The 14,589-nt window shown below is 45.6% G+C and overlaps 3 protein-coding genes across 5 annotated transcripts; 1 reads left to right on the plus strand and 2 right to left on the minus strand.

Moving 5' to 3' along the window:
• The first annotated feature begins 95 nt into the window (after positions 1-95).
• lrr1 (leucine rich repeat protein 1) lies at positions 96-2,931 on the plus strand. Its single transcript, XM_058615294.1, has 5 exons — positions 96-278; positions 1,286-1,384; positions 1,511-1,763; positions 1,980-2,454; positions 2,622-2,931. Exons 1-5 carry the CDS (start codon positions 96-98, stop codon positions 2,875-2,877), a joined length of 1,266 nt encoding a protein of 421 aa, XP_058471277.1. The 3' UTR covers positions 2,878-2,931.
• Positions 2,932-3,009: 78 nt separating this feature from the next.
• On the minus strand, positions 3,010-6,890 carry dnaaf2 (dynein axonemal assembly factor 2). Of its 3 annotated transcripts, none has more exons than XM_058615288.1 (3): positions 5,454-6,890; positions 4,113-5,273; positions 3,010-4,008 (listed from the first exon to the last, which is right to left on the minus strand). In XM_058615288.1, exons 1-3 carry the CDS (start codon positions 6,747-6,749, stop codon positions 3,733-3,735), a joined length of 2,733 nt encoding a protein of 910 aa, XP_058471271.1. In that variant the 5' UTR covers positions 6,750-6,890; the 3' UTR covers positions 3,010-3,732. The 3 variants fall into 3 exon arrangements, with proteins under 3 accessions (XP_058471271.1, XP_058471270.1, XP_058471269.1); XM_058615287.1 differs by having other exon boundaries at positions 4,113-4,693; positions 4,754-6,890; XM_058615286.1 differs by having other exon boundaries at positions 4,113-6,890.
• A 2,735-nt stretch (positions 6,891-9,625) lies between these two features.
• On the minus strand, positions 9,626-13,860 carry klf11b (Kruppel like factor 11b). Its single transcript, XM_058615293.1, has 4 exons — positions 13,577-13,860; positions 12,206-12,490; positions 10,597-11,587; positions 9,626-10,379 (listed from the first exon to the last, which is right to left on the minus strand). The coding sequence occupies exons 1-4, from the start codon at positions 13,613-13,615 to the stop codon at positions 10,078-10,080; spliced, it is 1,617 nt and encodes a 538-aa protein (XP_058471276.1). The 5' UTR covers positions 13,616-13,860; the 3' UTR covers positions 9,626-10,077.
• Positions 13,861-14,589: the final 729 nt, after the last annotated feature.

The raw sequence follows: 14,589 nt of genomic DNA on the forward strand, positions 1-14,589 counted from the left end.
GAAGTTGTCCTCGCCTGGTATGCGTTCAAACCTTTAGTTCGCTCCGGCTCGGCGTTCGAAGCCGGACCTCGGTCGGTCGCCGGTGAGTCGGTGCGATGAAGCTGCAGTGTGACGTCGAGGTGGTGAATCGGATGCTGCCCACGTACGGGATGAGAAGTCGGGGGAAAGGGGCGAGAGCGGTTCTCAGCATCGGGAGACATGTGGACAAAACGAGCCAACGCAGCAACATATACATGATGATCTGCACGGCCAAAGACAGAGCAGGCTCAAAGTACAAGGTCTGTATTGTTGCTCTAATACCTCCGTGTTTTTGTAGCTGTCGTGTTCCTACATCAGGCCGATCATAGGCCATAAATGACCAGAAATGTTAGATGATTAAAGACTAAAGACTGAAAATGGAGGGAACTAGTCCAATGTGTTTTTTTAAACTTCTGTGTGGACAGAAAACAGCATTCATTTGTGATGATCGATATTTAATATCTGTTACTGATATCACAGCCTTGAAATCCTGCCGATACTGACATCAGTCCGATACAGTCCTTTATCTCTATGAAGAAGATATGAATGTCAACACCTAACTGTAGTCATTTCAAAAACATAGTGCTACAACTTAAACTGCGTCTGGGATCTCACAGAAACTCGCGTGATTTAACGTGACTTCAGTGTGTAAACAGACATGGAGGCGGAGACTGTGCTAAGAAACTGTGGATAAAGTTGCACAAGTTACGGTTCTAAACATAAGTACGCAGATAAGATAAAAGTTCAATATCAACAAATGATCCAAAAACTGGTTCGTCTCTAACCTGAGTCATGTGTGGTCACATGACACATTTCAGTCTTAATACTGTTCTTTTGTTGTTGCAGTTTGGCTTTCAAACACTGAAAATATTGTTTTCTTAACAACCTGGACATCATACTAGTTAGTATAGAGTTAAAAAGGCAATATTATTAATTTATCTATTTTACTTTCAATTCAGCTCAGTCCCCAGTTACACTACGAGTCAATCGAATCCACTTTTTTTGAATTATTCATCATATTTACCACCGAGCACTAGATTGGAAACCCGAGGAGTGTCGTTTTCAGAGTCAGAGACGTTATCGCCGCGTAACCGTCTGATCTCTGCAGCATCAGAACGAGCCAGCGTGATGACGCAGGGGTGAACATGCTTTCGGTATTCATGTCTCAACTTGCAGAGTGAATGAATCACTCACCGCCCCGGCCCGTTGTTGTGAAATGTGTTTTTTTTTTTCCCCACTGTTCACGTTTGCCAACTCTCTCTTGCAGCTGAAAGACAACATAGAGAAGTTCTTCACGTGGTTTGTGGAGGAAGGCAAGGCCACCGTCAGATTAAAGGAACCTGCGGTTGACGTTTGTTTAAGCAAGGTATGACACCCAACAGAGCAAAGTTCATCATGTTAATTCAAAGATATTTGTGGTAAATGAATAAAAGAAAGTGCGAGATATCCCGTCTGTCCTCCTCTAACCATTTACTCGTTCGATCAATTTCAGGCCGACGCAAACAGCTTGAAAAACTTCCTCTCGGCCGCTCGCCTCGCGGACAGAGGGAGCGACTCGAGCAGCCTCCCCCTCTCCACTCTCACCCCTGTGCGCGCGAGGGACGTGGAGCAACCCAAGAAGAAGATGACCATCGTCTCCAAGAAGGACTATCCGCTCACGTCCAACTTCCCCTACTCTCTGGAGCAGCTGCAGGTGTCCTACTGCAAACTGTCGCGTGTGGACATGCGGATGTTGTCCCTAAAAGGTAAAGTGGATTGATAACTTTTTTCTATCTTTCTTGTGTAATGTCTTCTGAGTCTGAATGGAGCTTTTTAGTGAGCTGCAGTCTCAAAAACACAGGAAATGGATTGTGCCAAGAGCTTGACAGTTAACGTCATGGAAATGTTGATAATCCGCGAGTGTATAACTAAAAAAAAACAACCTTTGAACCCTTGAAGTTCTCATATTTTTTCTTTTGCAGCCCTCCGCAAGCTCGACCTCAGCAACAACCACATCAAGCAGCTCCCCGCCACCATCGGTGACCTCGGCTGTCTCTCCGAGCTCGTCCTCCACAACAACCACCTGGAGACGTTCAGCGACGCGCTGTGCCTGTCCACCCTGCAGCGCACCCTCCAGCTGCTGGACCTCAGCCAGAATCGACTCAAGTATTTCCCGCCACATTTCTGCCAGCTCAGGGAGCTGGTCAACCTGAAACTGGACGACAACGCGCTCGTCTGCTTGCCGTCCCACGCCGGCCGACTCCAGAAGCTGAGGTTCCTGTCGGCGGCGCACAACCAGCTCACCGTGCTGCCCGGTGACTTCCGCAAGCTGAGCCTGGAGAACCTAGACCTGTTTGGGAACCCCTTCATCCAGGCCAATCCTCTGGACCATGAGATGCAGCTGACGTTTCCCCTTTCGCTTCAAGAGATGGCGTCCAGAGCTGTGGCCAACCTCAGGTTAGAATTAGAGCTGCAACTTATGGTTCTTTTCATAATCGATTAATCGTTTGGTCCATAAAATGTCAGAAAACCTGGTTCTCAAATGTCTTGTTTTGACCACAAACACATATTTCTTTTGATCTGGTGACTGCAGTGACTTCACTCTGACTCTCTTCACTTCACAGGATACCGTACGGACCTCACCTGGTCTCGGCCCACTTATGTCGGGACCTCGACCGCGCCAAGACGTGCGACTGCGGCTGCGTCTGCGTCAACTTCTTCATCAAGACGGCGGTCAGCATGAACCTGCACCAGGTGTCGCACACCGTCGTCCTGGTGGACGACATGGGAGGCACGGACGCGCCGGTGCAGCGCTTCTTCTGCTCCCTCTCCTGCTACTCTGAGTTTCTGGACAACTCCCTCCAGAGGGGAATCAGATGAGCAGGAACAAAACGGCGCTTTTGTTGGAAAAAAAAAAATAATAGGGGGGTGCAGTGGTATTGACTTTAAATATCAATGTTGACTCTGTTATAAGTTTCGAGCAGCTCGTTTTACACTCCCCTTCAACTTGTGACGCACTTCCAACACGTGGTGGGCAACAACACTCGTGCCGCCTTTTCCACCACATAGTTCCACCTCACCTTGCCTCGGCGTTAGGGACGAGTGACTTGTGAAGTAGTTGTTTTAGTTGTTTTTCAGCGCGGCTGTCGCTAAACGCAGCCGACTCTGCTGTTAAATGTAGAGATTTCAGACATTTCCGTGCTAAAAGTCGGAGATTAATGCAACGTTTTAACCGACGTCGCGCTCGTGTCGTGTGCAGTATCGCCTCCGCTCGCTTGGAACCTCGCCAGAGCGGGTGCTATCGCTAATGGAAAAGCAAAATAGCCGAGTCGAGTCGAGTCGTGCTGGGACCATGTCGTGGAAAAGTGTCTCCCTGCCTCTACGAGTAAAACACAGGCACTTCTAAAAACATTAGACTCCGTTAAACTGAGCTAGTTTTTATTGACCTACGACCTACTGTGTGTGAAAATGTCAATAAAATATAAAAGCATTCATTGTCTTGACCCTGAAGTGGTTTTTTTGTGTGTCATTACGCCCAATAGTTGTTTTTGGTCGAGGAGCGTTACTCAAAAGGCAAAGGACGGACGTGAGTGACATTTTTCATGAGGTCACAAAGGGAACAAATTAGATTTAGGGCGTGATCTGGATATGTCGACACAGAAATTGAGCAGAAATTGGAGGTTTGTGTTCTCTTTATAGTGTTTTTGTCGTGTCATTTAATTACATTACGAGTTCTCAGTCCAACGTGTAAATCAAGGTGTTTCGAAAGACGAACCCAGCAGACGTGGAATGGTCACTGATCACCTTCTCGTTTCCGTCCGCGTCCTTTTCCCTCAACAGAGCAGCCTCTGGTCCTTTGGTTTCAAACACCTGCTCCGTCTGCAGGTCGTCCTCGTCTATTTCCTCACTCTCATCCCGCTTTCCTGGGCCTGAGAGGGAGGCGGAGCCGGCCTCTGCGGTGTCGTGAAGTGATGCGGTCATGGTGGCTGTGTGGGATTCATCTGCTTTGACCTTAAATACAGATAAAAAAAGAAAAAGAATCAAATATAGAAGGTGATAATGAGGTGAGGTCGACCTGACATTTCTACATTTAACCTGGTTAGATCTTGTCGTACTTGCACATTTTCTTTTGTGTTTTCAGTTTCCCTGGTGACATGCGGAGTCTTCATTTCTGTTGCGTTCAGGTTGACCGCGGCGACCTCTCCTTCTCTGTTCTGTTCCTTCCACGTTGCCTCCTCCACATGAATCACCACTTCACTCTCTTCTCCCTCCCTCCTCTGCTTTCTACATTTTTCCTCCTGACCTTTTACACCTTCCCCCAAATCTTTACCTTCCAGGACCTTTGTCATCTGCTCTTCTGTTTCCTTAGGTTCTACATGTTGCTCTTCATCTTCCAGGACCTTTGACATCTGCTCTTCTCTTTCCTCCCGCTCTACATTTTGCACTTCTCCTTCCAGGACCTTTGTCATCTGCTCTTCTCTTTCCTCCTCACCCTCTACATTTTGTTCTTCACCTTCCAGGACCTTTGTCATCTGCTCTTCTCTTTCCTCCCGCTTTACATTTTGCGCTTCTCCTTCCAGGACCTTTGTCATCTGCTCTTCTCTTTCCTCGCCCTCTACATTTTGTTCTTCACCTTCCAGGACCTTTGTCATCTGCTCTTCTCTTTCCTCCTCACCCTCTACATTTTGCTCTTCACCTTCCAGGACCTTTGTCATCTGCTCTTCTCTTTCCTCGCCCTCTACATTTTGTTCTTCACCTTCCAGGACCTTTGTCATCTGCTCTTCTCTTTCCTCCTCACCGTCCACATTTTGTTCTTCACCTTCCAGGACCTTTGTCATCTGCTCTTCTCTTTCCTCACACTCTACATTTTGCGCTTCTCCTTCCAGGACCTTTGTCATCTGCTCTTCTCTTTCCTCCTCACCCTCTACATTTTGTTCTTCACCTTCCAGGACCTTTGTCATCTGCTCTTCTCTTTCCTCCTCACCCTCTACATTTTGTTCTTCACCTTCCAGGACCTTTGTCATCTGCTCTTCTCTTTCCTCCTCGCCCTCTACATTTTGTTCTTCACCTTCCAGGACCTTTGTCATCTGCTCTTCTCTTTCCTCCTCACCCTCTACATTTTGTTCTTCACCTTCCAGGACCTTTGTCATCTGCTCTTCTCTTTCCTCCTTGCCCTCTACATTTTGTTCTTCACCTTCCAGGACCTTTGTCATCTGCTCTTCTCTTTCCTCCTCACACTCTACATTTTGTTCTTCACCTTCCAGGACCTTTGTCATCTGCTCTTCTGTTTCCTTAGGTTCTACATGTTGCTCTTCACCTTCCAGGACCTTTGTCATCTGCTCTTCTCTTTCCTCCCGCTCTACATTTTGCGCTTCTCCTTCCAGGACCTTTGTCACCTGCTCTTCTCTTTCCTCCCGCTCTACATTTTGCGCTTCTCCTTCCAGGACCTTTGTCACCTGCTCTTCTCTTTCCTCCTCACCCTCTACATTTTGTTCTTCACCTTCCAGGACTTCTTCTCTGTCCTCTGCCGGATCTTCTGCCAACTTCATCTGCTGCTTCAGCTCCTCCTGTATCCTCTCCTCTTCAACACCACTCGGCTGCTCCACACCTGTTGTACCTCCCGTCTCATTCTCTTTATCATGATCATCATCGCCTCCTGCACTCCCTTGAGCACCTCGACTACCAAACAAAGCAGAATCCCACGCCTCTGTGGACGGCAGGACGGGCAGTGTGACGGTCAGCTGCCCTCTCTGCTTGTTGAACTTGGCCTGTCCTTTGTCTTCGTCCACAGGATATGCTAGAGGCAGCTCCAGCCTGTACGCTGGTTTCTTGGAGTCCAGGAGGAGACGTCTCTCCTTCACCTCAAGGTTGGCGTCTCTGACGGACTTGAGCAGTGGCAGGTCGACGGTGACGACGATCTCTTTGGGCCTCGGGCTCGTGGCCGAGTCTCTGGAGCACCTGTAGTCTTGCAGGTCAATGAAGGATCGATATTTCACTGTAAAACGTGGCTTGGTCGGCGCTGAGGCTTCCTGTGGTTGGATCTGGACGCTTTCATCAGCTTTAGAGTCACAGTTGTGTGTCGCGTTGGGTCTGATTTCGTCCTGAATGGGGAAGGCCAGAGGGTCAGGGTTCTCCGAGGCCTCCTTGGCTTTGTATCCACTTATTGGTTTCCGGATGACGCACGGCTGAGGCGTGCCCTTGTACTTGGCGTTCAGCTGTCGCACATTCTTTTTGTCCAGCGTCACCTTTAAAGTGTCCTGGATCCCGTTGACGGCCGTGCTCACCACCAAGTCCATGAACCTCTTGTCTTTGCTCGCTATGTGGAGAGTGTCCGGGTGGAAGACCACATCGTAGATGATGACCTTGTTCCCCTTTGGGTCTGAGTCCTCTCTGCCTGGGAGCAGACTGTGAGGCAGGGTCCAGTGCTGCCCCCTGCGGCCGTCCTCTGAAACGCCACTCTTGCATTCAGGCTTTCCAACTTTATCACTGGCGCAGATGTTAATGAAACACTTGTGCTTGGCGTCCACGCTCGTCTTGAGCGCCTTGAAAGGCGTGGGGTGGATGAACTCGATGTTGTTACCTCTCTGCTGCTCCAGCAGTGTCATCTCCTCCTCGTATTGTCTCCGAGTCTCGGGGTCGGATATTTCCTGCACGTACTCGTGCAGCATGTCCCGGAATCGCTCGTCTTTGAGCGCTTTCCCGAGTCTGTCCACTTCCTCCGACGTCAGGCTTAGTTTCTCTGGATTCTCCATGTTGAGGATCGCGAGGAAAAAAATAAACCCCCAAAAAATGAAAATAAAGTTGATCAAATACACAAAATACAAACAATGCGGCTCGTTTCTGGAGAATCAAAGGATCAGCGCGGTTGAAAGGTCCCACAGACTCATGTTGGGGCTGTGTAACCATGGCAACGCGTGACAACAATGGCAGTTACCTTATATCCGGCACTTGTTTATTTATCTATTATTCATTTATTTAAATATAAATAAAAGGGGGAAAAAATAAGGGAAAAACAACATATTATATAAATTAATTGCCATCTAGTTGCTGAATGCATCAGTTTTACATGACATGGTGAAAAGTACTTAAATGACATAAAATATTCACTTCCGTCATTTAAAAAGGATACAGGTTTGAGCTGATAATGGCGCTATATGTTACTTAATATTATAGATATTTAGGTTTTTCATTGAATTAAATATTATTTTTTTTACCTTAAACTATAAAACTATCCGGCACCTGTTTATTTATTTAAAGATACCATTTTAACTAAAAGGGGGGAAATAAGGAAAGTCCTGAACTATGTCACGAATACTTAAAAACAGAAAAAATCTACAATTTGTTACTTTATACTATAGATAATTAGGTTTTTCATTTAATTAAATAGTTTTTTAGCGTTATTATAGTATAGTAATGTTCTTCTACAAATTCTATTTTTTTTGACACGTAACTCCTTCTACAACGTGTACAATATGCAATACTTATACAGTATATAAAAATACTAGTCAAAATACAATAAGCAGTACAGAAATCTAAAGAAAATATACGAGAAAACGAATAATAAAAATATTCACATTATGTCCACCTTTCATTACATGCGTTTCTATTAATTAAACAACGAAAATGATTATTATTATTCGCTGTATTTTCTTTGTTTGTGTGTGTATATATATATGTTAGTAGTGGTCGTGTGCCGCCAGCAGGTGTCACTGCAGAACACGGCTCGGGTGGAACATGCCGGTCAGTGAGGCGAAGGGGGCGGGGACGTCGGGCAGAGCGCTGATTGGTCGCACCCCCGGCAGTTCATGTTTCCTACTGTCTCATTGGCAGGGAGTTACTGTTACTAGGTGTGTGTGTGTTTCTATTCAGTTTTGACTTTGTTTTTATAATTAGTTCGTTTTAATTAGTTTATTTAGCGGGTTTGCTAGTTTTAATTTGTTTTGTAAATGCTTAGTTTTAGTGTTAGTTTCAGGTTTTTTGTAATTATGGCGTATTTGCCAGGTGCAAGAAGGTCATAATTAGTATTGTGTGTCATAAAAACCCAACAAAAGATGCCATTTTAAAAAAAGGACAAAACGAACAACCATCTCTAAATCAACTGCTGAGGTTGGATGCAGTTTGTGTGAAAGGTAAAAATCAAATAGCCAACAGACTAAAGACACACATGAACATAACATGAATAAATAATAATAATAATGATGATAAATAACCCTCAGGAGCTCAATCTGAACAATAAACCCAATAAAAGACTAAAGGTTTGATTCACCCAATTAACTACATAACCAGTGTTATGTTTAACCTGTATAACCTTGTGTCCCACATTGTAAACAAAAACTCATTTTATTATGAATGAAAATACACTTCATATGAACCCACAAGGATTATGTGTGAAGTGAAATTACAAAGACGAAAACTGTTAGTTATGTTAGTTTTGTAAAACACATGATTCAGTTTCAGTTTTAGTTTTCATCATCTTTAATCGTTTTAAAGTTAGGGTTAGGACAAGGTTAGAAACCAAGGTTAGACCAGTAGTAATTAAGGTTACGTTTTAGAGTAAATCTCTAAGTCTCAAGTCAATGTCTTCTGATTGTTGCAAGGTTTTGGGTTTAAATGTGCAAAATTCTGGGTTCAGCCTGTTTCTGGAAGTCTTTACTGGATTTCATTCATTGAACACACTCTCTCTTTTTCTTTGTTTCTTTATTTTGAAACTTCGATGGCCGTGTTTCAACTGGTAAGGTGGTAAAAAAAAACCTTTAAACACACATAAACATCACTTAGTGCATGTACAGTAAACATTGCCAATTCCCCCCCAAAAAAATGCATCATGCACATAGTTTCAAAGTATTTAGAAGTAAATCCACTTTCTTAATGTAAAGTCTAAGAATTGAACATATTTAATTACAAAATTAAACACAAATGTTTAAAGGCAAAAACCCATCTACACACCAGAAACCAGGCCAAAGCTCACCGGCTGCTTCTTCCTTGTTTGAACAAGCCTTATTTTGCACACAGTGGGTTCTGGATCCTCAGTCTTTGTCAGCTCTCACTGTGAGTCTGTGAGTGTGTGTGTGACTCCAAGACCTGGTGATGAGCAGATCACCCTCAGCTGGTGCACTCAGGCTGGAAGGGGTGTGGCCCACTGATGTTTATTGTTTATTGTATTGAGATTTGATTGTATAAATCTCTTGTGGAGTGTTACGCAACAATCCCTCCGCTCCACTGCCTCCTCGCGCCAACGTGACCCGGGCCGAAGACTCAAATCATCCGTAAATGAACTCCCAACACCAGGCCGGACTCTCTTGACTCATTAGGCATTCTGAGCTCTGAGCTACCGGACGGGACGCGATGTTCCGCGACGGTCTTGAGACCAAAAGAGCTTCAATAACAAAATACAAGTGACTTAATTCAGGCAGCAGGAAGCCACACATGAGTTTCAGCGGACAAGAAAGAGCGTGGTCGTGTGGGCACTTGCTGTGTGACGCACACAGGATGTGGGTGTGCGGACACTCACCGAGTGACCTGGAGTGATCCGGTGCTTTTGTCTATCTGTGATTAGTTCATTAGGAAGTCATAAAATAAGCAATGAAATGGACCAAAATGTCACGGATGTTGTTTTTTTTTTTTATTACAAATATGTATTAAATAATATGAAACGTTAGACAGGGAGATATAATCAAAAGTATAATCATAGTACTGTTAATATTCATATTTACATAGTCAATATTTCCCCCAGATATGACAAATAAATGCATTCCATACATCACACAATACATATATATATATATATATGTATACATATCAGAATGAACACAAAGTGTTGCGGGAGGACAATAAGGTGAGACAAACTTCATAGAAAGGCTTTGGCAGGGGTGCATACAAATGACCACTTATATCAAAGTAAACAAAAGAATCCTTTAAAGGAAAATGCAGTAGAGAGAACGGGGGGAAAAAAGTCCAGTGCATTTGTTTTCTCATTCCCATGAGTAGATGGGGAGCAGCCTTGTGTGCTTGGGTGCTCCCTGTATCCCTGTGGCATCTTGGGGGGGGGTGGGGAGTGGGTAGGATGGCAGTGTCCATAGTCTACTTGGAGCTGGCAGGTACCAGCATGCTCAGCGTGGCAAGGCCAGGTTTCGAGGCGGGTAATTTGCCGGCGACCATTTTGTTCAAACTCCGGACGTCGGCCTGCCAGGAGGGGATCTTCTTTGTGGTCATGTGGCGCCGCGCGTGTTTGGTGAGGTGGTCGCTGCGCATGAACCGCCGGTCGCACACGGGACACACAAACTTCTTTTCACCCGTGTGCGTTCGCCGGTGCCTGGAGAGCTCGTCGGAGCGGGCGAACCGCTTGTCGCAGCCGTCCCAGCTGCAACTGAAAGGCTTCTCACCTTCATGGGGGGAGGGAAAGGAAAAACAGGGAGTCAGCAAATGAGTCACACCACAGACCAAAACAATGAGCTCACTCTCTTCCCATCACGAGCAACAAGGCCAAAGGAATGCTTTACAAAACAGGATGGAACACTCATCTATAGTCGTCACTTTCATTTCCACACCCTCACCCGTTACAAACAAACCACACTCTCCCCCTGTGCTGTAAATGCTCACCTGTGTGTGTTCGCAGGTGAGCCTTGAGGTGTGAGCTCTTGAAGTACGTCTTCCTGCAGCCGGGGAAGTTGCACACGTAGTTCCTCCTGCGAGAAAAGTCCATCTTTGTGGGCGCAGCGCTGCCGCCGCCACCGCCGCAGCCGCCGGGCCCCGCAGGCACGTACACGGGGGCCGGCGCCAGCGGTAGCAGCTTGGTGTTGCCCAGGGTCATGACAGTCTGAGGGCAATGAGAAGCCTGAGCGACCGAGGTCTGAGGGAGCACCAGCATCACCGTGCCCTGGGGCACTGCCGAGCTCACGATCAGGGACTGCTGCACGGGGGAGGTGTTAGTTGTGGTGGGCTGGGTCAGGATGGGCGTGGTGCTGGTCTGAATGCCGCCATTGGACGTCTGAACGGTGCTCGGGATGAAGGCAGAGATTATACCTGATTGGCTGCTGACGGGGAACATCTGGCAGATGATTCGAGAGCTCCTGAGTGTGGGTGGGGACAAGGTTGTGGCAAGAGAGGGAGGAGGGGGCGGGCTGTGGAGCAGTTGAGTGTTGAGAGGAGTGGGTGTGAAGACACTGTCCAAACTGTGTTTTTTGGGACTGGGCTGCAGTTCTGACTGGGGTGGTGTGAGAGGAGCGGGAGGGGTGGGGGGTGAAGTTATCTGCTCAGTCCTCGTGACGTGCTGCCGCTGCTGTTGATGCCGTTGTTGCTGACAGACTGCCGTAGTCACTGCCATGTCTTTAGTTCTCTCCGGATTGGGGGCCACTGGAATGCGGCGTTGGCAGGGGGCGCTGTCTGCGGTGTGCCGGATGACGCTGGTGGCCATGGCTCGGCACGGCTGTGGCGGAGATGGGAGGGAGGAGGCTTTTTCGGCACTGGGTGCCAGGAAAGGTTGATGGAGACCCGGCCCACAGCGCTGTGAGGACACAGCCAGGCTTGACTGCGGGCCAGTGCTGGATGTTGAAGTCTCAACAAAGCTGGGACTGTGAGGGGGAGTCATGCACTAGAAAGAGAAGGAAAACATGAAAGAGGTTCAGGAATTAAAGACATGTAGGTGTACCAAGTATTTTTTAAGAGATTTTTTTATGATCCTGCATTTCAAACTTTGTCCTAATAGTCAACCACGCGTCTCATATCATAAACTGTGTTAATCTTTTACATCAAAAGGCCATCAGATTTAATCCAGACCTTGACATACTTGTCATTAATCAGTTATCTCTGTGATTTCACTGATGACCTTTTGTCTTTAAACCACAGACCACGTACAAAAAGTGCACATAGTTGTGCAGTTTGTCAGTTGAAGCTCAACAGGAAGTGAGACTTGTCCTGAATGTCTTTGTTTGAGTTCAAGTATACAGTATTAAGTAAGAACAACCCTGTTTTTACATTACATTACATGTGAGAAACCCTGTTTCTTAACATTTTTCCTGAGGAGTCATGAATAAAGCATGGAATGTATGGTTGACACCAGTGTGATTGACAGCTGGTATTGTCCAGTAGGTGCCTGGGTTGCAGGTGACTTATGTGAATGTCCAGATTCTTGTGCGCAGTTGATTGACTGACACGCGTGTTAAGTAAATGGCCGGACACCTGTGCAGTGGCATGCGGAGGAGGCTCTTACCAGGGATGAGAGAGACACAAAGTCCTTGGGGGCCTCTGGAATTTCTGGTGGCAGGAGGGAGTCGCAAGAGTCTGAAGCCGGGGTGAGGGGTCTCGGCTTGCAGGGGGGGTTTGGCCTGTTGCCGCCCCCGAGAAAGAGGCTCTGACCCCAAGAGCTCATGCACACGAGCGCTTCGGCTGCCTCCAGGTCCGTGTACTCCAGGCCCGAGGTTCCACTGGAGAGAGACTGCTCGCTGTCGTGCCTCTTCCTCTTTGCGATGGAGCCACAGTGGTCTATGTAGTCAATCTGCAAAAAATTTAAAAAAGAATGTGTCAACATGGTATTTCAACAGTGTTCATTATATATGTAGAAATTAGATTAAGTCTATTTCCTTTCTTTATACCGCCCTTATTGTGTGTTAGGTTATTACTTTTAAAGGGCCACTTCACCCAAAAAAATAATAACGTTTTTTACTAATTTCCACAGATAAATGTGTTATTTGATCATCAGACAGTGGATCTGAGATACAGATGAACAGAGGAAGTTGGGATTGACATAAATGAAGAAAATAACAGCCCTGCACTGCTCTTCACTGTATTTATATTTATAACATGTTTAAAGAGTAAAAAAATCTGTGATTTTAAGTGTATTCTTCATTTGACCAAGTGGAAAAAATGGGTGAATTGACTATTTATCTACTTCTATTTCGTTATTTCGTTACTTCTATTACTATTCTTACTGTACATATGACAATAAACTACAGTGAACTAGGAGACAAATGTCACTTCTATCACCTGAAAGAGACACAACGCATTTTCTATTTAGATTCTCTCAGTCAGCATGAGCTCAGTCAGTGTTCCTGCGCTTGTAATTTCCCGGGCCAAAACTGCAGGATAGATGCCGGGTGATGGTGACTTCACCCCGGCCCAGCACGCACGCACTCACTGCCTCTGGCCCGGAGCCAGGTCACCTCCCACTGCCAAATATAGACCCAACAGTGACGTGCAGCCCCGAGATGAGCCATGTGAAATCCCCGTGAAGCGGGTTCGAATCAGGAAGTGGGCTTATTGTTTAAAAACTGTTATGTCATTGTCTTTTACTGTGAACAAAGCATATTTATTATTTTATTTACGCTTCACTCCACAGTACAAGAACGCAACCCGGTGACACTGACAGGCTTCCGTACGTCCTGACGTAACAGTAATAACCTCATTAATTTGAAATTGTTCACATTAATTTGACAAAAAAAAAACGTTTTTTTTGTTTGTTTTTTGAAATTATTAATTTGGCTTATGATTTAGCTTTAAGACAAACAAAATGTCAAATCACCTCGTAAGTGAAGTGATTACACAACACAAAATAATAAAAAAAATAACGGTGTAAATAACTCACCCCGTGTGACTCCATGTCCGTAAATCTTCGCGACGGCATCGAGTATTTTTTTAAACTGTGACTTTTTTTTATTCTGTTGTTTGTTGTTGTTGTTGTTGTTGTTGGCAAAGCCAGCGTAGAACAAAGAGACGGCGGTGCTGCTGCTGCTCGTCCCCGGGTTTTTTCTCCTGACTGCCTGCCTTTTCTCTCAGCTGTGTGTGTAAGACATTGGGAGGAGGGAAAAGCGAGAGAGGAAAAAAAAAATGGAGAGAAAAAAAAAAGAAAAACAAAACTCACAACACGCACTGGCGGGTGGCAACACTCGGCCAATCACAGCCGAGTGTGTGCAGACCCGCGGCCAATGGCAGAGCAGCGAGCGCGTGAACAGTGCGTGCCCGCTGGACGGTTGGAGGAAATAGGGTGCGTGGCCGTTGGTGGGCGTGGCCGCGGAGTCAGCAGTGTCAGTGTAAACCCGATGAACTGCCAGCCGTTAAACTGGGCGAAAGGTCGATTCAGTCTATGAGGCGTTCACGGACCGCAGGAATAACGATCCTCGACGCTCTGACAGCCCCGATATATACAGTGTATACATATGTATATATTTGAATATTTTATGTTTGGTGTTGTTTTAGCGGGATATGATGGAATGTTTACGATACCGTCTGTGTCAGAATGTTTGCGTTGTTTCTCATCTTGTGTGTATACACATATACATACATATGTATATATGTATAGAATGTTTATGATACTTTCTGTGCCAGAATGTTTGCAGTGTTTCTCATCTTGGGTGTATATATACATAATACACGTATATACCTATATATACGTATATGAAATGTCTATGATACATTCTGTGCCAGAATTTGCATTGTTTCTCATTTTGTGGATTTATACGTATACAGTATATATATGTGTCTGTGTATATATATATATATATATATAAAATCATATCCTTATAAAACAATACCAAACAAATGAATATATATTCAAAACCTATAGTCTACAATCAAGAGAGGGTGTATGCACACAACACT

The sequence above is a fragment of the Solea solea genome, chromosome 18 (genome assembly GCF_958295425.1).
Source record: "Solea solea chromosome 18, fSolSol10.1, whole genome shotgun sequence".
NCBI classification, from domain to species: Eukaryota; Metazoa; Chordata; class Actinopteri; order Pleuronectiformes; family Soleidae; genus Solea; species Solea solea.

Bases quoted from the DNA above. Each gene is read 5' to 3' on its own strand.
- lrr1 (XM_058615294.1), top strand. From the start codon at position 96: ATGAAGCTGCAGTGTGACGTCGAGGTGGTGAATCGGATGCTGCCCACG. The intron at 1,385-1,510 runs GTATGACACCCA...GATCAATTTCAG, and splicing joins TTGACGTTTGTTTAAGCAAG to GCCGACGCAAACAGCTTGAA. The intron at 2,455-2,621 runs GTTAGAATTAGA...TTCACTTCACAG, and splicing joins AGAGCTGTGGCCAACCTCAG to GATACCGTACGGACCTCACC.
- dnaaf2 (XM_058615286.1), bottom strand. From the start codon at position 6,749: ATGGAGAATCCAGAGAAACTAAGCCTGACGTCGGAGGAAGTGGACAGA. The intron at 4,009-4,112 runs GTACGACAAGAT...TCTGTATTTAAG, and splicing joins ACACAAAAGAAAATGTGCAA to GTCAAAGCAGATGAATCCCA.
- klf11b (XM_058615293.1), bottom strand. From the start codon at position 13,615: ATGCCGTCGCGAAGATTTACGGACATGGAGTCACACGGG. The intron at 11,588-12,205 runs GTAAGAGCCTCC...TTCTCTTTCTAG, and splicing joins TTGTGTCTCTCTCATCCCTG to TGCATGACTCCCCCTCACAG. The intron at 10,380-10,596 runs GTGAGCATTTAC...CCCCCCATGAAG, and splicing joins TCACCTGCGAACACACACAG to GTGAGAAGCCTTTCAGTTGC.